This window comes from Girardinichthys multiradiatus, chromosome 5 (genome assembly GCF_021462225.1).
Source record: "Girardinichthys multiradiatus isolate DD_20200921_A chromosome 5, DD_fGirMul_XY1, whole genome shotgun sequence".
NCBI classification, from domain to species: Eukaryota; Metazoa; Chordata; class Actinopteri; order Cyprinodontiformes; family Goodeidae; genus Girardinichthys; species Girardinichthys multiradiatus.
Window position 1 is genome coordinate 9,626,262 of NC_061798.1, and position 25,577 is coordinate 9,651,838.

General features: G+C 38.8%; 1 protein-coding gene across 4 annotated transcripts in view; it reads left to right on the top strand.

Moving 5' to 3' along the window:
- septin9b (septin 9b) overlaps nt 1–25,577 on the top strand; it is a 118,646-nt gene that overhangs the window by 46,538 nt on the left and 46,531 nt on the right. For 3 of the 4 annotated variants that reach the window (XM_047366135.1, XM_047366136.1, XM_047366134.1), the window contains exon 2: nt 11,124–11,804. The exons of the other annotated variant lie outside the window; for it this stretch is intronic. In XM_047366135.1, coding sequence (XP_047222091.1) covers nt 11,124–11,804 — 681 coding nt within the window. The remainder of the gene's footprint in view (nt 1–11,123; nt 11,805–25,577) is intronic. 4 annotated transcript variants of the gene reach the window in all.

Sequence of the window (25,577 nt, forward strand, 5' to 3'; positions counted from 1 at the left end):
GATTTACACCTGCCATCAATCCCTGGATAGAGAAAAAAAATCTGGTTTTTTTTTTTTCCTGGATATAAGTGGCTCATTTGCATTCTTTGCCAATGGCAGAGTAGCAACAAAGAATTAAACAACCTAAGCAGAGTTCAAAACTAAATCTTACAGAAAGTCCCCTGAAGAGGTCAAGAGATGTTCACACAATTTGACAGACTTGGAGACCTTTTGCAAACTTTACCTGGCACAACTGGAGCCATAAAGAGCTGTAAACCAGTCATTAAGAACGCTAAATATATCTGCTTGAATAATTTAGCACGTGTTCCTCTGCTCTATAATGTCCTCAGTTGTTGCACAATTACATTGAGATTATTTCTGGGCTTTACATACACTTTTAGCTGTCAGGTTCCTCAATGTTAGAGCAAACTCTGTTTAAACCTCTTCTTTGCATCTTTTTTATTTCACCAAACACCCAGGAGTAGTGAGCTGCACTACTCCTGGGCAGCAGTCACAAACCCACCACCATCAGTGGGCAGTTGAAGGAAGTACGTTTTAGACACTGCATCATTAAGGTTTTTCTTACCCAGAAAAATACCAAAGTTTAAAATTTCACCATTTATTGTTTGGCCTTGTCCTGTCAGTTGAGAGGATTGGTTGTGTTTTTCCGTGTAAGACCACATAATTTTCAATTCAGTGGGAACTGACAGCATCTAAAGCTCAGCAATGTATGAATCAGTTTCATATAACCGGTGTTTACACAGAGTTACTGTCTTGATCAGTTGACTTATGGCATGTGGCTAAAAGACCGAATTGTCTCAGGGCTAAATGCAGTGAAGTATTCTCAGCCATTTTGGAAAAATGTATTGGCTGCCTGTGATGCTGATTCGTTATTAAATAATCTACTGAATTGGCTTTCCGGAGGTTGTTTTGTTAAATTGTTTAATAGTGCTGTCAAACAGTGTAAGTTGTTCACATGGTTTATTAGTGGTTTGACCCCATGTCTTCTGCAACTAATGATATAGTTGTGGGTTTTATTTTCTCTAAGACCTTCATTACTTTCCTCCACAGTTTTGTAATTTTCTTGTAAAAATCATTGGTTTCCTAATCGGTTCCTGTTTTTAATGCTTATTCAGCACCTGACTGAAAACTTGATGTCTCAACAATACAGAGACACAGTTCTTTCATTTGTTTAGTGAACTGAGAAATAACTTGGGTTTGGGATTGTGAATGTATGATAGTTTATTAGTATTAGTATAGTATATATTTTTTGTGTACTTGGAGTCTGTAGGAGTGCATAAACGTTGAATTTAGTCTCTACAGGTGTTGGGGAGATATCTTTAATTCTGTTGAGTTTGTATTTTTCAGTCCGTTCAGTTGTCTCTATAACCTGTTACCTTTTTTCAACTGTTACCTCACAGTATTTGCTGCGGAACAGCTTAATAAGGTCATGGACATCTGGCTGGTAAATTTGTTTTTCGCTGCGATTTTGTAGTCCAAGCTCAAGTATCCCTATGCTGAAAGAGGATAGGTTTGGCTCAGTTGTTGGGTGTATCAACCGTCACAATTCATTACACTGTCTCCCAGTATCAGAACCTCTTCAAAGTGTCTGGTTAAATAAAAAATTTTATTGAAATGTTCCCACATCAGTGGGGAAACTCCTATTTTCTCATTTCAAGGACGAGTTCTTCAGCAACCTTTGCCAATATCAAGAACGATTTGCTGAAAGATTTAACTTGATTGAGGGGTCAGTTCCTTCTGTCTATGGAAACACTAGACATAGCAAAGCTGTAAGCTGTAAATAACACAAACCTTTTTTTAGACATGAATTTACTGTGTGTTGGTATTTTGTCCTTGCCATTGTTTTGATAGCAGTAGCACTGTGCCTTCTGCTTATGTTAGTGCTGTGTGCTGCTTTTAGCTCCTTGAGAACAGAATTGTACTGCATGTTTTGAATATTATTATTACATAAACAGTTTTGCATTGTTTTTGGCGTTTTTATTTTGTTTCTGTTAACAAACTACAAAAATGACAGAACGGGTTAAAGTGCAACGCTCCTTGACCTCGAGGGGGGCGGGTCTGAAGTGCCTCGACCGCACCAAAACAAGTTGCTCTCAGATGCACCTCAGAACAGGGGTAAAAGAGGGTCCTGTGGAGCAACAAGGAATCCAGACCAAAGCGTTGCAGTTGCACTTTATAGAGACCACAACTGAATGATTTAAGAGTGAAAAGGAAGGATTTAAAAGCATGATATGTCCCCTTTAAACAGCAACACCAGGATGACTGCAGGAGGACTGTTTCATGGCTTAAAAGATAACAAGCAAATAAAACACCACACATCACTCTTACCAAGGTAAGCTAAAAACATGCCTGGAAAGCATCTGACTGCAGGCTAGCCACCTGAACAGATAGTCTTTCTAATTAACCTGCTAATGTCATCTACGTCATACTCCCAGTCTTACCCCTCATTCACATAGACTCTGCCATCCATGCATTTTGCTCTTTGTCCTAAATACAAGCCATGCCAGTCAATGCGGTAAATCACACTGCCTCTGTGGCGCTGAGGCATGACGGAGAGCTCGCCTCCATCATTTGGCTGATGGAGCACACAAGTGTGAATTCCAGTCATGGTAAGATTCTTGGATGATGGAGCTGTTGTCGGATGCATGAACAGATCCTAAACAAATCGCATCCAGTGTGAATGGCAACGGAGCAGACACAGAAGTTAGTCAGTGTTAAAGAGGGGTTACTGTGTAAAGAGCAAAATGACAAAACAGTATAATGTGTGTTTACTTACTTGTTGATTCAGTCGACTAAATGGTTCTTCATATTTCGCCTTTTGGACGGATGAGAAGTTTGCCGTTTTTCTTTTGAGTTGATCACTGACGCGTGACCACGCCCCCCTCATTTTTTTTCAGACCTGACCCATCCTCAACTGGTGGAGAGAAGAAATCAACGTCAAAGTAATTTTGTTCTTTTTTTTATATTAAATGGGATAGGTGCCTTTAGAGGTCTGGGCAGGATGAGGCATAGTTAAGGTGATTTAGAATCACCAGTAGTTAATCCAAGGTATCAACTTGTTGCATGCAATACTGATTGAAGTGTTTTATGCTGAGCTGTTTTGATTTGCAAGTGTGCTGAATCGTGTAGCGATCAGCAAGGTGCGTGATTATGTTTTTTTCCGGCTGATCCCAAATCAGCCAGGAGTTAGAAGCTGGACTTTTAAAGTTTCCCATTCAAAGCAACTGCGGTGTGGGGCCTCGCCTGTCCACTCCTTTGTTTCAGTTTTATTACTGGAGTTTTTCCGCTGAGTTCCCGCCTCAGAGTTTTATGACTCTTTGTTCGAGATTCAGGGCAATCAGCTGCTAGTGGCTAAGGGCGCAACCCACCATCTACAAGCTGATCGCCGCAATCGAGACATCAGCACACCAGGAGGGCTCAACTTTCCAAGTTAACCCAAATTGCACATTTTGTCCACAAAACTGAGTCATAGACACTCAATGCGCATATATATTATTTTATTATTATTGTTAGGTAGTCATTTTATCCCCTTTGTGTAGAACAGTGCTTGTTAGTTAGTTTAAGTTTTTTTGGACTAGAATGGTGGTTTATCAGGGCTATATGGCTTCAATAAATCTTCACATATATAATTAAGAGAAGCGTTTGTGTTTATTTTGTGCAAGAGTGATTTATCTGTCAAAATAAAGTCAAAGTTCCCCCACCTTCGGTGAAGCGGTTGATTAAACAGTGACATTTAGCGTGGTTTTTAGTTAATAATCATCAGTTATTAATGAGCATGTACTAATTGTAATTATTAAGGGCTTTGAGCCCATAATCACAACACCAGAGGACACATCTGATTTTTATTTGTAACTAATGATTGGTCAAGAAATAATTTTTTTTAATTATGATTTTGAATTATGATTTTTTATAAATATTAATTAATCAATAATCACAATCCTTACATTGTATGTTTTTTTTTTTATTCAAAAGGGACAATGCAATTAAGATAAGTCTTTATTTGTCATGTAAATGTGTCAGATTTATATGGAAGCAAATCGTTACCATATTTCAAATGAAAAAGCATTTTCAGAAATGCTTTTTCATTTTAAGAATGTGGCTGCATTGTTTGACTCATAAATTAAATTAGTTATCAATAATCCTATTTGCAATTTAATGTTCTTCTTCACGACTGCACATTCTTTCACTTAATTAAAATGAAAAAGAAAAATACTTTTGAGATTTATTTTTTAAAATATGCCCCAGCAAATAGATACCAAAATTCAATTTGAAATGTAAAATTCGAAAATGAAAAAGCATTTCCAGAAATGCTTTTTCATTTTAAGAATGCGGCTGCGTTATTTGACCCAAAAAATAAAATTAGTAATCAATCATCCTATTTGCATTTGCATTTTCTTCTTCACGACTGCACATTTTATGCCATAATCAAAAAGAAAACAAAGAAGACATTGCGTTTTCGTGGTCTGCCTGCAAAGTACTGCCCAGAACTCGAAAACGAAAAAGCATTCCGAGCTGCGGGCGCAGAAGAGTGACGTCAGTAGCCGCCCTTCCTCAGCTCCCTGCTGACCGAGCTACCCATCTTGTTCAGTGGGAGGCGCTGTGCACGTCTGCATTGCATTACATTACAAACGTGCCGCGAAATTGATTGAATTGCAGCAGTGCCGAGCTCAATTTGTGGCAGTGGCAGGCAGAACTGGTAGTTCCGGTGGCAGCCTTATGGCCTGGGACATCCAGCGTGTTTTTAAGCATTTATTTATAATTTTCTGAGTGACGATTCAGAATAGCCGCTCCATAATAAACCGGCTGTTTGTGCAATAAATCTTCGTCATCCTTTCAACACGTCACACACACACATAGTGCTACTAATTTTCCATGTCAAGTAAATACAATCACCTTATGTTATGGGTCTAAAGCTGTTTATTAAATAATAATCAATAATGAAATCATTATGTAAAGGTAACAGGCTATAACAATAATGACAACCCATTTGCCGATAATCAGCATCAGCTTCCACAAAAACAGCGGCAACCGCATTGGCAAGCTTTTACGGCCGGTCTGGCACCTTCTGGCATCCTCGCGGAATCCCGTGCCACCCTGCGGCAGACTGTGGCAGTTCCGGTGGCAGCTTCGGTGGCAGGCTGTGGCAGTTCCGCCACAGCCTGCCACCGGAACTACCAGTTCTGCCTGCCACTGCCACAAATTGAGCTCGGCACTGCTGCAATTCAATCAATTTCTCGGCACGTTTGCAATGAAATGCACTGCAGACGTGCACAGCGCCTCCCACTGAACAAGATGGGTAGCTCGGTCAGCAGGGAGCTGAGGAAGAGCGGCTGCTGACGTCACTCTTCTGCGCCCGCAGCTCGGAATGCTTTTTTGTTTTCGAGTTCTGGGCAGTACTTTGCGGGCAGACCACGAAAACAAAAAAGCAATGTCTGCTTTGTTTTCTTTTTGATTATGGCATAAAATGTGCAGTCGTGAAGAAGAAAATGCAAATGCAAATAGGATGATTGATTACTAATTTTATTTATGGGTCAAATAACGCAGCCACATTCTTAAAATGAAAAAGCATTTCTGGAAATGCTTTTTCATTTTCAAATTTTACATTTCAAATTGAATTTTGGTATCTATTTGCTGGGGCATATTTTGAAAAATAAATCTCAAATGTCTTTTTCTTTTTCATTTTAATTAAGTGAAAGAATGAGCAGTCTTGAAGAAGAAAATTAAAATGCAAATAGGATTATTGATAACTAATTTCATTTATGAGTCAAACAATGCAGCCACATTCTTAAAATGAAAAAGCATTTCTGAAAATGCTTTTTCATTTGAAATATGGTAACGATTTGCTTCCATAGATTTAGCCATGAAGGCAAATTTTCATTTGCAGACCCCAGCAGGTTGATGGTATCAGTATCAAACTATTAAAATGGAATAGTTTTTTTTTTTTTACCTTAATTTTTTATAATTATTACACAGTATGTTATATCCTGTTACCAGGAATATGGCTTACTGTCCCCATCTTGAGCTGTTTGTGTTTTGGTTTTCTTTCAGGTTTGTGTTTGGACATTTTCCCTGCTGGTTTTTATCTTAAGGTTTTGCCTTATTCAGTTACTTTCCCTGTGCCCATTTTTCGTCAGTAGTTGTTGCAGTATTAGTTCTCAGTTCATTCTTGTATTCTTTGTACGTTTAGAGCATTTCCCTATTAGATCTCTATTAGACATTTTCCCTGGGTTTTCTTGTATTTCTGTCCAGCTCCATTCATGTCTATTAGTCTTCCACCCTCAGCCACAACCATATGCAATTAAATAGATTCTACTCACCTGCGCTCTTATTTGCTCCATTGCCTGTGTATGTTTCTTTTCCTTTATGCGCTCCCCTGGTTGTTTCTATGCCCATTTCCATGCCTGTTTCTTCCTTGTTGTTCTGCTTGTTTTTTTTTTTACCCATGATCCATGTCTTGTTCTCCTCATGCCATGCAGTGAGTTTTTGCCATTCTCTATTAAAATGTTTCAAACCACAGTGCTGCTAATGTCCTCCTGTCTGCATTTGGGCCTGTCTCCATGAACCATACGTCCTGACTCTTGCATGTTTTAAATAATAGCAATAAGATCATTTTACAAATTTTTGTTTACATTTTTTGTGTATATCCATAGAATAAGATAATTTTTATTTAAGTTTACCATACTGTGAAAATCTGATATGTCTCTCTGCCGACCTTTGCTCTAACATCCCATTAGATAATCAGATTAGAAATACCAAATTATTCTAACATGACGTTGTCAGTTTTTATCCTTCATTTTTGGAAAAAACCACAGCCTGTTTCAGAGAACTTCGGTGTGGACACAGTGTCTTAGCTGCTTATAAAATTTGCTGACTGATTTTGGCAGACGAGTTTATTGTCTGGTGAGAGTTTAAAGTAGCCACAACCTTGGATTCCCTCAAAGCACTCATGAAAAGATGGGAAGCGAGAAGTTAGAAGGACACAGACTGTACAAACTGCACATTTATTATTGGGTTAAACTGGAAACATTTTCTTAAATATGAAAAGGTGGATTTAAAGTTTCTATGATTTCTAACTGGAGAAAGAATGGATTTTCCAAAGTAAAAAAAATACAAAGCAATCTAAAGTGTGACAAACTGACATTATTGCATTTATGAGTGACACTTTAACTGTTTTACCAGGACTGTGCTTGTTAAAGGACATGTCTGACTTCCCACACATATTGTAACCCTATTGAAAAAAATGAGGGTACAAAGGATGTGGACTTCAGGTAAATATAGACTTCAAAACATGCATGAGATCAGTTCAATGGCAGCGTTAAGTGAGTATAAGCAGCTACAACATCTCTAAGATGGTTAAACTCTTTTTTATGACATTTATTTATTAGCAACATTCTCCTTTTTTAATTCCAGTTTATTTCACACATAAATACAATATAAAGAAACCAAAACAAAAGAAATCCCACAGCAAAAGCAAATAAAGCAAAAACGTGATAGTATATTTACAACTTCATGGATTTAGTATGTTTCTTCAAGACAAAGCTTACATTCACTTTAAGTCAACAGAAACTGTGCTTTAAAGAATCTGTAACCAGTGTAGAATAATTCAGAACAGGTTTGAAAAGTCAATTTATTGAAGTTTTCATGGTTTTCTAATTCTATTGTGGCCATAATGTGAAAACCAAGCATTAAAAATGCTGCAATATTTTTTATTTTTTTTATTTCAATATTCTCAAACTGTGTTTTAAGGAATCTCTGGTCAGTGTAGAATAATCTAGCTCAGGTTTGATCATTTTTAGTATTTTAAAACCAGATAGGACCACATGCGCGCTAAACGATGATTAATTTACATAGAATACAATTTAAATATTGCAATTTCAAATGGCTGTTAGGGAGAGCAATTAAATTACAGAAACACAATTGTGCCCACTTGAAATCCAAGATGGCAGACATCTGATGCAAAGTCAGAAAACAACATGTTTACTGCCACTTTAAACCTACTGTATGTACAGAGAGCCCAACAACTATTTTTCAAGCTATTCAAGAGTTATAAGTACAAGTATGTGCATGTGTGAGTATTCAGCAGCCATATTAAATGGCCATATGGCTGCCATATGTTGAAGCTATCTTTTGAGGTCAGCTGTTTTTTATCTCCAGGTATTCATAGACTTTTGATCCAAAATATGCTTTCTACAAGAAGTGAACAATTTACAATTACCTGAAACAAACGAGCTTTCTATCTCACCCTTATATATTCTCTGCATATGTTCTTGTCCCCAGTTTTATCTTTTGGGTTTAAAGCACAGGATGAGTTAGAAATATTCCTTTTTGTTTCTAATTTTCATGCAAAAAGGCCCCTGCTGGGAGTCAAATCTGCAACCATCTAGAGCTAACTGTGAGGCAACAGGTCCATCTTCCTCTCCCTTTTCTAAATCCTTGAATTAATAAATGTGATTAAGTTATAAATAACTGCTCTTTCATACCACTGTTTGAAGTGTGGTAGACATATAAAGGAAATAAATCAGTGGCTCAGAGGAGGATTATTTGTTAGATGGTAAATTGTCAATTGTTAGTAAAAATAAGGAAAAGGTTTTTATATTTCTGAAAATCAGAGTAGTTTTGCCTGTTAATGTGTGGAGAGACGACTTTCATGTTATTGTGTCTAGCTCTAAACCAACAAGGACACTTTTGGTTTTATACTGAGAGGCTGGGGCTAGCTTTCCTTCCTGTGGTTGTAGAAATGAATAAAAATAAACATATTCTCATTATATATACATACTTTTAACAGGCATTTTGACCTAAACTGCAAGTAAACATGAGCACATGTATTGTAGGCACACCGCAGGCCTGAAACAGATCAGATAATCAGCACTGTGTTATGAACTGAAGGAAACTTTCTTAGGGGGTGTGTGAGAGCGGTCTAACTTGTATGTAATTATGATGCCAGCTCCTGGCCACTGGCTTAACTCCTCTACTTTTCAATGGTAGTCAGATTCAAGCTGACTTTCAGCCAAATGAATTCTTCCTAGGGGGTCATTTCCATCCCTCTGTGTTTGCGCCTTGGACAGTGCAACTATTTCCCTGCATAAACCTTGAGCAGAGAAGATAAATAAAAACAGGGAGTCATGGAAGATCTTTGTTCTAACGCTTGGCAGTGGGTGACATTTGGCTGACTGTCTGCTCTAAAACGTGTAGAAAACCCCTTTAAGCTGTTCCTTATAAAAGCACACATAGCAACCAAGTCATATCACATAAATGCACAGAATAAACTGTAAAATGCAATAAAAGCTTGCTGCCAAATATGGGTGCAAAGAAATTAGAATATAGTTTCATTGTTACTGCATGTCGTTTCTCTACACCTTCAAATATCACATATCACATATTTTATTTCTTTGAAGTTTACCTAATGCTCAATAAGAAATACAGTCAAGTCAGATCTGTGCACCCCATTAAAGAGTCAGTTCTTTACTAAGGAATTTTCATATTTTGATATCTAGTATGTTTTATTTATCATTGGAAAAAAGGGTTATTTAATGAGTCTTAAACAACAGAAATGTGTTTTTTAGATAAGGATTTTCTAGCATCTCCAGGCTGTTTCAGGTCACTACCCAGCATCTCAACAGAAATAGAGAACGACTTTGTCTCGGCCCAGGACTTTCTTAATTTACAGCCACTCTTTGGTACATTAAACTGTATGTTTCTGGTCATTGTCATGTTGCAGGTCCAGTTCTACCTAAATTTTGTGTTTTCCCAGATGGTGTCACATTTTCCTGAAGCACCTGCTGATAAACAATAGAGTTTATAGTGGATTCTATGTTAGTGTGCTGGCCAGGTTCTGCTGCAGCAAACCATCTTCAAATCACTTCTACCTCCATGATTGATGCTTCACAGTTGGTATGAGGTTCTTCTCCTGAAATGCTGTATTGGTTTAAGCCAAACATACTCTTTTCTGGTGTCGGAATAATTCCATTTCTGTCCAAACATTACTCCAGAAAACCAGGTCTTTGTCTATGTTTACTCTAGAAAGCATTTCTCTGTTTCTGATTGTACAGGCATGCTCTTTTATACCAACAGTACCAAGACTCTGCTGTAGGTCCCGTGATGACATATTAAGGTTTTTGGAGACTTATTTTAGCACCTTGTGCTCTGGTTTCTGGGTTTACTTGCTTAAAAGGCCAGACCTGGGCATGCTAGAAGTTGCTTTGAATTCCTTCCAGGTTGACAGTCTTCCACTACTTTATTTGCTTTTCTGGTATAATGTTATAAGCACTGTGAGAATACAGTGTCTTGTCAACCATTAGCCACTAGCAGTTCTAAACATGGCATCTGCTTGGCTGGCTCCTGTTGGGGCTAAACTAAATGGCTATTACACTGTTTTTAATGAGTCTGGACTTCATTTAATAATTTCTAGTTCAAAATCTAAAATACCAGAGTTCTTGTGCCCGATGTCATGTATTTTCTCATCTTGTGAGCTGTGTCGTTATTTAGCTTATGAAATGCAAAATAATTTAGTTTATGACATACAATCCTTCAGAAGGACTGAACAGGCTCATAGAAAACAATGTAAAAGCTTACTGAACAGAGAGAAAGGTTTTTTTTTGATGGAGAGGAGATAGAAATTCGATTGTCCTCTTGTGAAGTCTGGGAAACTTTTTATGTATTACAAATACATAAAATATTGTGGTTTACAACCTCCTTTTTTTGGGTTGTATACTGACCTGATTGGTTAGGGAAAATATCAATGAAAAAAGATCCTTGGATAATTTATGTTGTTGCTCCTTTGAAGTGAAAAATCCTACAATGTTGATTAGGTTTCATGTAGTTTTCCGACATGTATTTTGCCTTTAAGTACATTTTTGTTGCATTGAAGCAAGAACTTCAGTACAACAGGGACAACTGAGACAGCATCGTATTGTTGTCTCTTTTTTTATTACTTTGCATGATGCTTGATGGCTATCTGACAACATGTTTTAAATGTTGCCACCTGTGCTACTTTGTCATGTGGAGACCAAAGACCCTAAACTGACATGATGTCCATGAAAGCACAGGCACATTTGATTATGTTAATGGAAAATGAAACCCAATGGACATATAACTCATGTCTTGTCTTTGTTGTCTTCACACAGCCCTTAAAAGGTCCTTTGAGGTGGAGGATGTTGACACTTCGTCCCATTCTTCACCCGGCTCTCGTCGAGCCACCAACTCCCCTCACCGTAATGCCATGTCTCCCACCAGCATCTACTACCGTGATCTTGGTAGTGCCACCCCTGCTACCAACAACAACAACTTCAACTACTCTCAACCACGCTCCATCATGGGTGGTGGTGGCTCCAGGACCCCTGAACCGGTGTCACGTCGTTCTGAACTTTCCATTGACATCTCCTCCTCTAGCAAGCAGGTAGATAACATCACCAGCCCTGCCTCTACACGCTTTGTGAGCAACAGTGCACTGAAGCGCCCTGAAGTCTTGGGACACTCCAGGACCCCTGAGATGAGCCACAAGAGGGAGGTCACATTTGCCAAGACCCTCACTGATTCCCCAGTGATCCGCCGTAATGAGGGCAACAATAACAACAATGGGATCATCCGAGCACCTGAGCAGAATCACACTCGCAAGTTTGAGTCGCCGAGTCCAGGTGATGTCCGTAAACCCGACATCAGCATCACCAAAGCTCCCCCAGAGAACAATGGCCACCACCCAGCTGTGCACCACCCTCATCACCCTAATCCTCACCACAACAGCATTGTCACCACCTTCCGCTGCTCCTCCCCCAACCATGCTGGACGCAAGTCTCCTAATCCTGACAGTAAGTCTGCATAGCTGTATCTCAGCCCAGCACAATGCTCGCTGTAGTCATATTCGCTTTTACAGTCAGATTCTGACTCACCAAATACAAATCCCAACATCCTAAACACTGTCTTACCAAACAAACTATCCTCACAGTCACTTTGCAAATGATTGTTAAACCGGGTTTTTAGCATCGTGTTCTTTCTAAATGAGACCTAAAAGAAGTTTTCATTAAGTTTTAAAGCTTTGTTGTTTTCAGATTATCTGTATCGTGGAAATCTGTATAACAATGAAAAATGACCTTAGATCATTTTAGACTTTTTGAATTACACAACATATAAGGCTGTGGAAAAACTAGATTTTTCCATATTTAAATCTGGTTAATGAGGTGTCCTTTACCAGAAGAACTGGATTGTGGAACTATTGGTGACAGAAGCTCCACTGGTTATAACAGAGTGCTACTCTTGAAGATCCTCACTTGGACCTATGGTCTCCTAATAAAGAACTCATACTCTATGAACCATCCCACATTTTGTTACAACCACAACATCAGTGTATTTTATTCGGATTTTGTAAGACAAATGCAATGTAGTGCATAATTGTGAAGTGGAAGGAAAAATACATTTCTTAAACGTTTAAAAAATGAAAAAGTGGTGTGTTCTCAATCAGTATCTTATAGAACCATCTTCCCTTTTGTGATGTACGGCTACCAGCTTTTCACATCTATTTATCTATATCTTCTCCCATTACACTTTCTAAAACAGCTTATGTGTAATCAGAATGGATGTTGTCAACTTCATTTAGATCTCGATCAAAATCATTCCATTGTGTCTCTTGACTGTATGTTTAGGGTTGTTCTTCTGCTGAAAGGTGAACATCTGTTTAACACCTTTTCCAGCCTCTTAATGGTTTTCTTCCAGGATTGTTTTATTTACCCTAAGCCAGCTTTCCTGTTCCTGCTGAACAAAAGCATCCTTACGATATGATAGTGCCACCACTATGTTTCACCATGGGGTTGGTGTGGTTAGTATGTTTTTTGCCACTAGTAGCATTTTGTAAGTAGGCCAAGGCTGAAGTGGCAGGGTTTGGGTTTATTTAAGGGTGTTAGTGTAAACAAGGCTGCATAGTGTTGTGCACTACTTTGTGTTAGTCTGTCATGTGGAAAAATGAGGACAAAATGAGAAAACCTTCAAAGAGTATGGGTACTTGCAAAGGTTTATCACTACCTCCTTATGCAGGAAACGTAGTTAAACTTCTGCCCTTGATTCCATATCAGTCCCAACATAAAACACCACAAATTATGTTCTGAAAATACTTAGATCGCAGCTTGAAGGTGACATCTTAAAGTGTTTTTTACTTTATTTTTAATATGTCAAAGTTTTACTCTTGCCATGGCTTAGTTCAGCAGACTCTCTTGGTGGATCAGTACTGGTCTATAGTTGTGGTGTGGCAATGTCTGCAGTGGAAAATCATTAAAACCAAGTCTAAGTGACTGTCTTCTAATCACATAAACCCAAATCACATTTTCTCATTCAATGAAAGAGAAACCATCATGCTGGTACAACAATGTTGCATTTTCCAGATTCGAGTTTCTTTGAACTTTCCCCTAAACTCTATAGCTGTTGGTCCACATCCATTCACACTATGCTATAACAGACTAACCCAGTATTAGATATCACACCAAGAAAAGAGCCAACAACAGGAGCAGCTCGTCTGATTAATCGGATGTCTGCATGTCTGCCAGTAATACAAGAAGCCGTGTCCTTCGAGAACCATCTGTCAGCAGACGGAGAAGGCAGACTGACTGTCTGTATTTGTGGTCATTCTTTTCTTTTGTTCATGACTTATTAAAGCTTGGGGAATTTTTGTGATGTGAGGAAAAGCTCACATGGCAGAACCAGTTTGGTGTGGCAGTTGAGCTCTTAATTAGAGTTATGATAGAAGTGAAATTATACATATACTGTATGTAACTGAGAAGGAAGATTTTTTCCCCTCTGGGTTAGATTAGTTCTGTATGGTTCTGTATGACAACATGATCCAATTACATGCAGAGTACAATGGATTTCCTTGAGGTTTCTTTCTAGTCAAAACCACAGAACTGTGTGCATTTCAGTGTGAAATACTTTAAAATGCTATTAAATGGTTTACAACACATAAACATTTTTAAATAACCTAAATATAAATTTCTGACAGATCTACAACCTTTGAGGTATTTGTTGGCAATAAAAGCAAATTAAGTCCACAGATTTATTGGAGAAGGTGTGTAAAATATACAGATGTGGGCAAGTTTGTTGACACCCTGGGCAAAGGTGGTTAAAAAGCTTCAAAGTGATTTCATATTTTGTAACAGCAGCATAATCCATCTCTGAAATTGAGTTTGAAAAAAAATAATCCAACTCCAAAAACAAGTATCTTAAGAAATAAATGTTTAGTTCTCCTGCTGCCTTTAGCCAGAGGGACAGCACCTATTGGTTTCTTAAAACACAAACGTTGGTACCAACAGAGAGAGAGAGATCGTTTTGGAGAATCTATCCATATCAACCAGAATCCTGGAGCCTCTCTCATACTTTCTTCCCTTCCACCCACAGGTTTTCTGTAGGATTTAGATGTGGTGACTGAGATGGGCGTGGAAGAAGGTTGACTTTGTGTCTGGTGGACACAAATATATTTAAATATCCTGATGTTTCAAAGACCTCTTGATAATGTGCGTTCTCACAAGCTTCCCTGGGCCTTTGGAAAATAAACAGGCTCTTAGCATCACGTATCTTCCACCATAGCTAACAGTGGACCTGAAGTGTTTTTCCACATGCTCATTCTATGTTTTACACCAAACCCACCTGAAAATCTTGTTTACTAATGGTTGTTATAGAGACTTGGTGATCACAAGACAGCAATCTTTGCTGCAGTCCTCTAACACTGAGGTTTGCGGATTTCCTCCTTTGCCATCCTGCTCACCTTGTGTGGTAGAAAGAAACGGGTCCTCAGTCAGCCTTGGGGCCAGTATCTAAAATAAACAAGCATCTGTGTCATGTCATATTTATACTCCAGAAGCACGGAAAGTCAGGTATTACTAACTATACGCTCCTAAATACTCTGATTAACTTACAATTGTGCAGCTGGTGATTTGGTAAAAGGCAATAACTGATTTTTCCTCCATTGAATAAACAGTCAAATTATATGATGGAGTATTAGGGCCAGACTAAGATAATTTTTTAGATTACGAGAATACATTTTATGAGAAGAAAGCGCAGCCTTCCCCAGTGTCAAAATGAGGAATGTTGAGCATCTTGCGAAGTTATACTTTGTACTGGTTGCACAAATAAGGAAATACTTAATCTTTTAGCCCATCAGTATCAAATTATCATTGGTAACAGGACTTTAAAATTACTGTTCAAATGGCTGCGTCTATTTCAAAGAAATTACCACACAGACTTGGAAGAAATTGCATCTTTTGTGGAAGAGGAGCTGTCTACGACTTTATTCTGATAGCATGACTTTATTCTTGTCATTTCCAGGTTTAGTCTGGCCCTAATACTCAGTTGTAAAATTAAAAGCTGCATTTCTTTAAAATTTATTTTAATGCTTTATATACATCTTTGTCAGGGCTGGTAACACATTTCTCTGCATCAGTATATGGAGCAGCAACAGCATCCTGTTGACGTCCTGTAAAGCAGAGGTTAGCTTCAGGCTCAACCTGAGCGAGGGCTATGACGTTGTCACATTGATTTACACTTTTTATCTATTTGTCTTAACTACTGTAGAGAATAGGGAAGATATTCACAAAACCATTCCAGCATTGTTTGGTCATTATAATAACTACCAAAAGCAACATGTTAAATAAATCTCTGTAACTACTAGACGAAAACTATGCCTTTTTGAGGTACATTGTTTTTAACCACATTACCCAGGTATTATTGTACTTACATTTTTATAAGCTATAATCTCTTGTTGATTTTAGGCTTTTAAAGTTTTGTACACCTGGCTGGGATCAGACTATTATATGTGTAGCACAGTTTATCATTTGACAGATGTTTTGTTTTTAGACTGTGAACAATGCTTCAATGTCTGGGTCTGTCCCTGTTCGCCTATGCTGCAATATATCATGTTGTGTTCTGCCTTTTGGATGCAGCTATAAATCTCTTATCTGTGTCTTTGCTGAAAGTTTTACACGGAGCTCTTAGAGATTATTTAGCTTGTAGCTACTTGTTGGTCCAGAGAGGGGGGGCCATATGGGGATCTAAATGAGTAGTGGCCTGTCTGGAAATCTCAAAGGCTATAACCTGTAACCTAAAAAATTTTTAGGCATGAAACAATTGCTTTGGTTTTCAGTATAATTTTTTTTAATCTGAAAAGTGTGGCATTCAATTATATTCAACCCGCTTGTGTCAATACCTTGTGAAACCCCCTTTCACTACAGTGACGGCTGAAAGTCCTTAGATCATGTCTGTTCCAGCTTTTATCTTGTGACTGAACTTTTAGCATTCTTCTTTGCAAAACAGCTCAAGCGTAGTCAGACTGGATGGAGAGTGTATTACTTGGACATAAATAAGATCTAATGGCATTGTAGCTCTGGCTGTATGTTTACGGTCATTGTTCTGCTAAAAGGTGAACCTTCACCTGAGTCTCAAGTCTTCTGCAGACTCCTTGCCAGGTTTCGTTTTAGGATGATGTGTTAAGGGTGATATGCAGAGTTGATTTTTTGCCAAACATAGTATTCAGAGTGCAGGCCAAACTAGCTTTGTTTCATTCTTTTCCCACAGGTTTGATGTTTCCCCTACATGGCTTGTGGCAAAATGCTGCTTTCTGTCAGTATTGCCTTTCCGCCTGCCCCTCTTTAATGAAGATCATATATTCTGAAGTGCACAGCATGTAGTTATTCTGTTGACAGATTCTCCCACCTGAGCTGTGTATCTCTGCACCTCCTCCAGAGTTACCATGGGCCACTTGGCTGCTTCTCCGATTAATGCTCTCCCTGCCCAGCCTCTCAGTTTAGACTGTGTCTCGGTAGTTTTTTAGATATACCCAACAACTTTAGGCCTGACCTGTCTGTATGTACCTTGGTCTTCATGATGCTGTCTCTAACAAACCTCTGAGGCCTTGACAGAACAGCTGAAACTATACTGAGAATAAATCACATGCAGGTGGACTCTATTTACTAATTAGGTGATTTTTAAGTGGTGCCAGAGTAAGGGGGCTGGATTTAAATAAATGCCACACTTTAAAATAAAATAAATTTAAACTTTTGTATTAATCTTGTCATTTTTGTATATGAACATTAGTTTTGATTTTTAGGCTGCTCCATAAGCCACTTTCTTGCCATGTCAGTTTTTGTAGGAAATGACATCACAAACAAGTGCACACAGAGTCCACTGTGCTTCCTTCCGAGTTCTGTCAACTGTGATTGTTTCCCCTGCAGCGTGACCTCACTGCAGGGTACTTCCTCTCCCTCAGGTCACTTTATATTAGTTAATCAGTCTTCCTAGCTCATGGTGCTCTGCACTTTGATCAAAACAATGCAAAGAAAGACATATACCAGGATGTTTATACGAAAGGACATCATGAAGAGCAATGGAGACTTGGCCATTTTATGTAACTAAAGCTGCTGGTTGCTCACTGCAGGGCAAATATGTGATTTGGGTTCAAATATTCTGTCTTGTTTCTTCTCACCAAGGAATAATTGATTATGTTCTGAAACTTAACATCCTCATCTTCAATAAATGGTTATGAGGCCTCATAGCATGAAAGATCACAGTGTTAAAAGATCTATACTTATTTTGAAAGAGAAGTCTGTCTCACAAAGCTCCAGTTGAGATCCAGTTGCCATGACCATGTGACTTAGTCTGGTGAAGTACTTTCTGTGAAGCTGAGTGCTTTAAGCTTGACATCCCATTGTGTGTATGTTTGAGGATTTTATTTTGAACTAAAAAATTTAATCTTTTTAATTTTTTAGTTCAAATCTTTTTTTGTGGCAGCGTTTTGGGTCAAGATACAAACCGTTTTGAAGACACTGAGAATACTGCAAAAAGCTCCAAGCTCCAATAGGCACTAAAGGTGTTTTTCCCCCTGAGTTTGGACTGATTTTGATCAGCCCCAGTTCAAAATATGGAATACTGAACTGAATCACACTGAACAGGCAGTCTATAAGGGATTGTTTATACCAGCTGGCACCTATGACGCCTGTCTTCAATGGTCATTGTATGAGAAGTGCACCCTGGACAGGTTGCCAGTCCACTACAGGGCAACACAGAGGCACACAGGACACAGCACCAGGCACTCACACACTCACTCTTGAGGCAAATTTGGACAGACCAATTAAACTAACACGCATAGTTAGCAGTCAGGAATCAAGGAAGAAGCTGGACTACCATGAGAGAACATGCACACTCCATACAGCAATACCCTAGGCAGGGATTCAAACACATGCCTTCTTGCTGCAAGGCAACAGTGCTAAAAACCGTGCTATTGTGCAATGTTGTTTTTTAATAATTAGGAACTTTTTAGAATTAGCCGAGTGTAAAAACTCCATTATATGGACAAGTCAAACCTGGCTGGGATTATTTTACACTGCTGACACATTCTTTAAAAGACATATACATTTTGAAACCTTCACTCTTTTTATAAGAAAATGTTTTATTGTTTTTTGTCAACAAAATAAAAACCAATCAGACCTAGCGACTGCTCAGGAACCGCTCAAGGAACACGATAGAAAGCCTAAAGAGTTGATCGGTTCTACAAATTCCCCAAATTGTAGTCTGATGGAGCATCTAAGGGATGCGTAGGAACAAGTCCAGTCCACACTATGTAACACCGTGGCTGCCAATATCCCCGTTTCAGATAGTACTGGTCAGCCAGAAAGCATGGAGTATTAGTATAAGTAGAGAAAGATGATTTCACTTTAAAACATGTAACATTATGAGATAACCTGATGGTTAATTTGGAGGTACTGGATTTGTTCAGACTCTGATCTGTAAAACCACATTTAGCAATTTATTTATAAGCAAACATGATGTTCATTAAGTCACTAAACACTGAAGAGAGAGCAGCAGTGGTGGTAGTAGTAGTCTGAAATAGATACCGTTCAGTTAAGGCCACTTTGCCTCAGTTGAAACCTTTGTTTCCAGCTATTATTCTTGTTGAAACCTGGCAATTGTAGGGTAAAGATTCCCAAACAAAAAAAAGACAAGGTAATTATACTCAGGTCTGTGTTGTCGTTGACTGATTGGGGATTGGAAACAGAGAGACGCTTTAATGTTAACACTAAAAATGTACTTCTTCTGTTTTTACAGCAGCTAGACAGCGATGAGGTTAGTAGGGGCAGCATTCGACCATAAACTCCGTCGTTATCTGAGAACTGGTGGGTTATCAATGGGATCACATCCAGAAACCTCATTTGGTTTCTCCTTTAGTCATGACTCTAGGGAAACAGATACTTTTATAGCAGTGGCTCGAGGGTAAAAATAACAAGGTTTTGTTGAGGACTGTTTCTTGAGAAGATATGTGTATTTAATGGGTGTTACTGAGGAGTTACTCCATGTAGTGCCATTGTGTCCTGTCTTCCTGTTGTAATGGTGGAGAACAAAGAGATATCGTCACGCCAGCCCAGCAGATGCTTTAAGCAGAACTGTAAAATGTCTTCTAATTGTCCAAATAAACATGCTCTCTTCAGCCACATTTGTTTTACAATTAAGGTGTAGCTGTTCTGGTCAAAAGAGCAAGTGAAATCATTTGTCTTTAATGTGGATTGACCTTCTGAGAATGAGGGGGAGGGTCCGTAGAGGGTGATTTGTCTCTGCCTGTCCGTAGGTCAAAAAGGAGCATGCAAACACACTTTCTTCATCTTAGTTTTTTTGTCTTATTTTCATTGTCTCTCTTCAACAAGGGCTCCCACGCACACACACATGCATTTATCCATACATGCACCCTCAGGCAGAGGCATATCCGAGGTCAGTCCTCTCCCAGTGTAATTACTCTGGACTGATCCCAGACCATTACTCAGCATGACCTGTCGGCTAATTACCCAGGGAAGAAATAAGTTGAGAGGCAAAGTAGAGGAAAGAGAGATTTTTGGCTATGTGCTCATGAGGAGGTATGCTGACAGAGAATGAAGGCTAACGTTTAGTCATAAGGATGCTTTTAATGAATATGAGTGTAATACCCCTCCATTTGACATACTGGCCAGATGTTAGTTCTAAAGCAAACATAACAGCAACATTATGTGTTCTCCATCAATACCATCAGAGCAGCTCCTCACTGGAAATCTACAGGTATAGTACGGTGTCTGACCCTAGAATATTAATTTTGGATACTTTATTAGGTACACCTGTTCAAAACCAATGCATTTAGGCACATTGATATGGTGAAGATGACTTGCTGAGGTTAAAACCCAGGACCAGATGGTCCCCGTGGTGACTTTAAAAGTGATCTGGTTTGTGGAGCCAAATGGGCAGGTCTGAGTATTTCAGAAACTGTTGATCTACAAGGGCATAACTATCTCTCATGTTTATAGAGAATGGTCTGAAAGGAGAAAAGCAAAAGCCATATGTTAATGTTAGAGGCCAGAGATGATAGAAAGACAGCTGTAGCCTGAAGACTCACGTTCCAAAAACCAAGTATGCGGAATACTATCTCTGAACACATTACGTGTTGGGCCTTGAAGCAGACGGGTAACAGAATCAAAAGACCACATCAAGTGTCACTCATCTCAGCTAAGTAAAGGACACTGAGGCCACAATTCACACAGTAAGAAAAATTGGAAAATAACACATTGGAAAAACATTGCCCAGTCCTGTGAGTCTCGACATTCAGATGGTAAGGTCAGAATTTGGCATAAACAACCTGAAAGCATGGACCCATCCTGACTTATATCAGTAGTTCAGATTGGTGGTAGTGGTGTGATGATGTGGGGAATCTTTTCTTGGTACACTTTTAAACCCTTAGAATCAACTTGGCATTTTTAAATACCACAGCATACCTGAATGTTGTTCCTGCACATGTCCATCCCTTTAAGTACACATTTTCTGATTGCTATTTCCAGCATGATTATTCACTTTATCAAAAAATCCAAATCGTCTTAAACTGGTTCTTTAAACATGACTCTAAGTTCACTGTTTTCTGATTGCCCCTGTACTCTGAGTTAAGAACACATTTGGGATGTGGTGGAACAGGAGACTTCCAACTCATTGTTGAATATTATTTAGGGCAGTCTTGAAGGCAAAAGTTGGCTCAACCCAGTGCTAGTAAGATGTACTTAATAAAGTGGCTATGAGTGCATAAGCCTAAATTTGCTGCTATTACAGGGAAGCACAGAGTGTTGAAGACTGTGTGTCTGATTGAGGCAAATAATGAGCAACCGACCTAAGGCACTCCGGAAGTCTCCTACATCAATCATGTTAGTTAAAAAAATGCCCTGCAGCTAGAACAGCGACAGTTCCCTCATATTCTGAAGCTTCCATTTGCTCTTGTGCTTCTCCTCTCTAAGCCACCAGGAGGCAGTGTATGATAGATAACACCTAACAGGGTAAACAGAACATAACTGCATATCCTTCCTTTTTACAATCTGTTTCATTTAAAATGATGAGTAAGCAGGATATCATTTGTATCACAGTAGTCTGCCTCATGGATGCAGCTTGATGAAGCTCTAGGGACTAAAACCTGGAACAGAGTGGTGAACTTCAGTAGAAATCAACACAGACATTACATGCCTTTCTCATACAATCAGAAGAATGTTTATAACACTCTTCTAAATCATTTCTATAGCCACTGATATGTGACACTGTCTTGAAGTCTGCAAAAACTAACAAGACTTGAGATTATTTGTAATAAATATCTTTCCTTAAAGAAGGGAGTGGAACAGACCAATGGGAGGGTGGCCAAAATACCCCTGATAAATAGACTCACACATGCACACACGTATACACACACAGTTCCGCTCTCCCAGATAAGGCTTTCGGAAGCTGAAGTTTAGTTTGAGCATCTGGGGGAAGTCAAGGGCTAAAGAAGTTTCCCACCACTGCAGAAAGACCTTTGTCCTATTCAGTCATCATGCCATGTCCCACAGCTGCTGCAAACACCCCATTTCCATTCAGTTTCCTGTGCATGCCACCCCACTGCAGATACTTACTTCATATTTTAGTACACTTTTAACACATGTAACTTCTCTTTTCTCTCATTTGACTGAATACTTGACTTTTGTCCGAACACAGAACTCCACAGGAGGTTTTACTTAAAGGCTTGCTTTTCCAATTACACACATAACAAAACTCAAATTTTGTCCTAAGATAAAGGCAGATGGTAGATATAGGCTATGGGAGTCTGTTGGAGCGAACTGAAATAAAGCTTGCTCTCAGTCGACGCTATCTTCATTTTTGTGCTCTGGCTCCATTTGACTCCTACTTGTTGTTTATTCAAAACTAGACGTTGTTGTGATTCTGTTGTCTAAGAAACTAATGGGAAAATTATGTCTTATCTTCATAATCAAATTTAAAAGATTAAACTTGAGTTCTGTCAGATCTTTAAACAGAGGACAAGTATATACTATCTTTGTTAGCTTTGCAATAAAAAAAGAAAATAATTGTGTTGGATTTTGGGATGCACAATATTTTGGCATTGACATTGGTATTGCCCGACATTTTCATTTTTTAACATATTGCTATCGGTCTGATAAGTAAAGCTGGGCTTTTGTTTGGGCATGTGACAGTGATGCGGTGCAGGACTGTAGGGTGTTTAACTGAAACAGGGAAGCAATGTCAGCTGTGTGGTCGTTTTTTCAAGGTGTTGAAAGGGTAGTGAGATATACAGTACAGACCAAAGGTTTGGACACACCTTTTCATTGAAAGAGTTGTCTTTATTTTCATGACTATGAATATTGTAGCTTCACACTGAAGGCATCAAAACTATGAATTAACACATGTGGAATTATATACTGAACAAAAAAGTGTGAAACAACTGAAAATATGTCTTATATTCTAGGTTCTTCAAAGTAGCCACCTTTTGCTTTGATTACTGCTCTGCACACTCTTGGTATTCTGTTGATGAGCTTCAAGAGGTAGTCACCTGAAATGGTTTTCCAACAGTCATGAAGGAGTTCCCAGAGATGCTTAGCACTTGTTGGCCCTTTTGCCTTCACTCTGCGGTCCAGCTCACCCCAAACCATCTCGATTGGGTTCAGGTCCTGTGACTGTGGAGGCCAGGTCATCTGGCGCAGCACCCCATCACTCTCCTTCTTGGTCAAATAGCCCTTACACAGCCTGGAGGTGTGTTTGGGGTCATTGTCCTGTTGAAAAATAAATGATGGTCCAACTAAACGTAAACCGGATGGAATAGCATGCTGCTGCAAGATGCTGTGGTAGCCATGCTGGTTCAGTATGCCTTCAATTTTGAATAAATCCCCAACAGTGTCACCAGCAAAGCACCCCCACACCATCACACCTCCTCCTCCATGCTTCACGGTGGGAACCAGTCATGTAGAGTTCATCCGTTCACCTCTTCTGCGCCACACAAAGACATGGTGGTTGGAACCAAAGATCTCAACCTTGGACTTATCAGACCAAAGCACAGATTTCCACTGGTCTAATGTCCATTCCTTGTGTTCTGTAGCCCAAACAAGTCTCTTCTGCTTGTTGCCTGTCCTCAGCAGTGGTTTCCTAGCAGCTATTTTACCATGAAGGCCTCATTCACACAGTCTCCTCTTAACAGTTGTTCTAGAGATGTGTCTGCTGCTAGAACTCTGTGTGGCATTGACCTGTTCTCTAATCTGAGCTGCTGTTAACCTGCAATTTCTGAGGCTGGTGACTCGGATGAACTTATCGTCCGCAGCAGAGGTGACTCTTGGTCTTCCTTTCCTGGGGCGGTCCTCATGTGAGCCAGTTTCTTTGTACCGCTTGATGGTTTTTGCGACTGCACTTGGGGACACTTTCAAAGGTTTCCCAATTGTTCGGACTGACTGACCGTCATTTCTTAAAGTAATGATGGCCACTGGTTTTTCTTTACTTGGCTGCTTTTTTCTTGCCATAATACAAATTCTAACAGTCTATTCAGTAGCTGTGTACTGTATCCACCTCCTGCACAACACAACTGATGGTCCCAACCCCATTTATAAGGCTTGAAATCCCACTTATTAAACCTGACAGGGCACACCTGTGAAGTGAAAACCATTTCAGGTGACTACCTCTTGAAGCTCATCAACAGAATACCAAGAGTGTGCGGAGCAGTAATCAAAGCAAAAGGTGGCTACTTTGAAGAACCTAGAATATAAGACATATTTTCAGTTGTTTCACACTTTTTTGTTCAGTATATAATTCCACATGTGTTAATTCATAGTTTTGATGCCTTCAGTGTGAAGCTACAATATTCATAGTCATGAAATTAAAGACAACTCTTTGAATGAGAAGGTGTGTCCAAACTTTTGGACACACCTTCTCTGTACTGTATATAATATATAATATCGGTAAATATTGGTTCTTGGCCATAACAGTGATATTAATATCGAATATTAATATTGAATATTAATATCGGCCTGAATTTTGATATCGGTGCATTCCTAGTTTAATTTTCTGACTTATTTAGTATATAAAGATAACACTTTGTTGGTCCTCCTTTTGACTTTAAATGTTAAACATGCTAATCTTTTGAATTGAGTAAACACTTAGTTGAGTATAGAAGTTTAAAAGAACAAGAAAATATGAAATCGGTCTTTCTTCAGCATTCTTTGTTAATGAATTTTTACCCACTTATTAACTGACTGTAAATATGCTTTAAAAAGAGCAGGCTTACAATGTCTGCATGGACAGATGGCCATCCATGTCACATTCCTGGCATCTACTGAGGTGAATGTGTGAGCAGAGGGATTCAGGTGCTCTTTGTTTTTGTACTGCATAAGTTACAAACTGAGTTTCTAGTCAAATGTGTTTCCTTCTTTTATCATGATGCAGCAGCTTATTGCCAACGGATGTCAAGCTAGAACTTGTGAGAAAACATATCCAACATGTTCTTATCTTGATCCCTACAACTGTCTCTTTCCCGTCTCTGAATATAAAAACCAGTGCGACATAACATGCATGTGGGTTAGTTGCTGCTCGGATGACATCCAGGTAGTTTGAGTAGTTTCTGTTGTGACCAAGGCTTTTCTGAAGTTTTGTAGCTTATACTAGACTGCTTCTTTTGCTACCAAGTATCTGCCTTGCGTACTAATGCCATAGATAGATAGATAGATAGATAGATAGATAGATAGATAGATAGATAGATAGATAGATAGATAGATAGATAGATAGATAGATAGATAGATAGATAGATAGATAGATAGATAGATAGATAGATAGATAGATAGATAGATAGATAGATAGATAGATAGATAGATAGATAGATAGATAGATAGATAGATAGATAGATAGATAGATAGATAGATAGATAGATAGATAGATAGATAGATAGATAGATAGATAGATAGATAGATAGATAGATATGCATAGATATGCACTTTAGTTAGAAAGTACTCCAATATGGTGCTCCTGTACAGCATTCATAATTTGATCATCAGCTAAGTAAGGCTAGCATAGATTTCTGGGCATGAAAAATTCCCTAGCATAAGAGTTAAACATTAACAAACCATATATACCATACGTATGTACCACTGCTAAGGAACTGAACCAAGTGCTACACAAATGTTGCAGCAGTGACCTAATAAAAACACTAAACCCCATGCTACTCTGTCTGTATTAATGAAGATTGAGTCACCGCATGCTGAATGCTTGGAGTGGCTCCAGCTTAGAACATCCCAACCTACCTTCTGATTAAT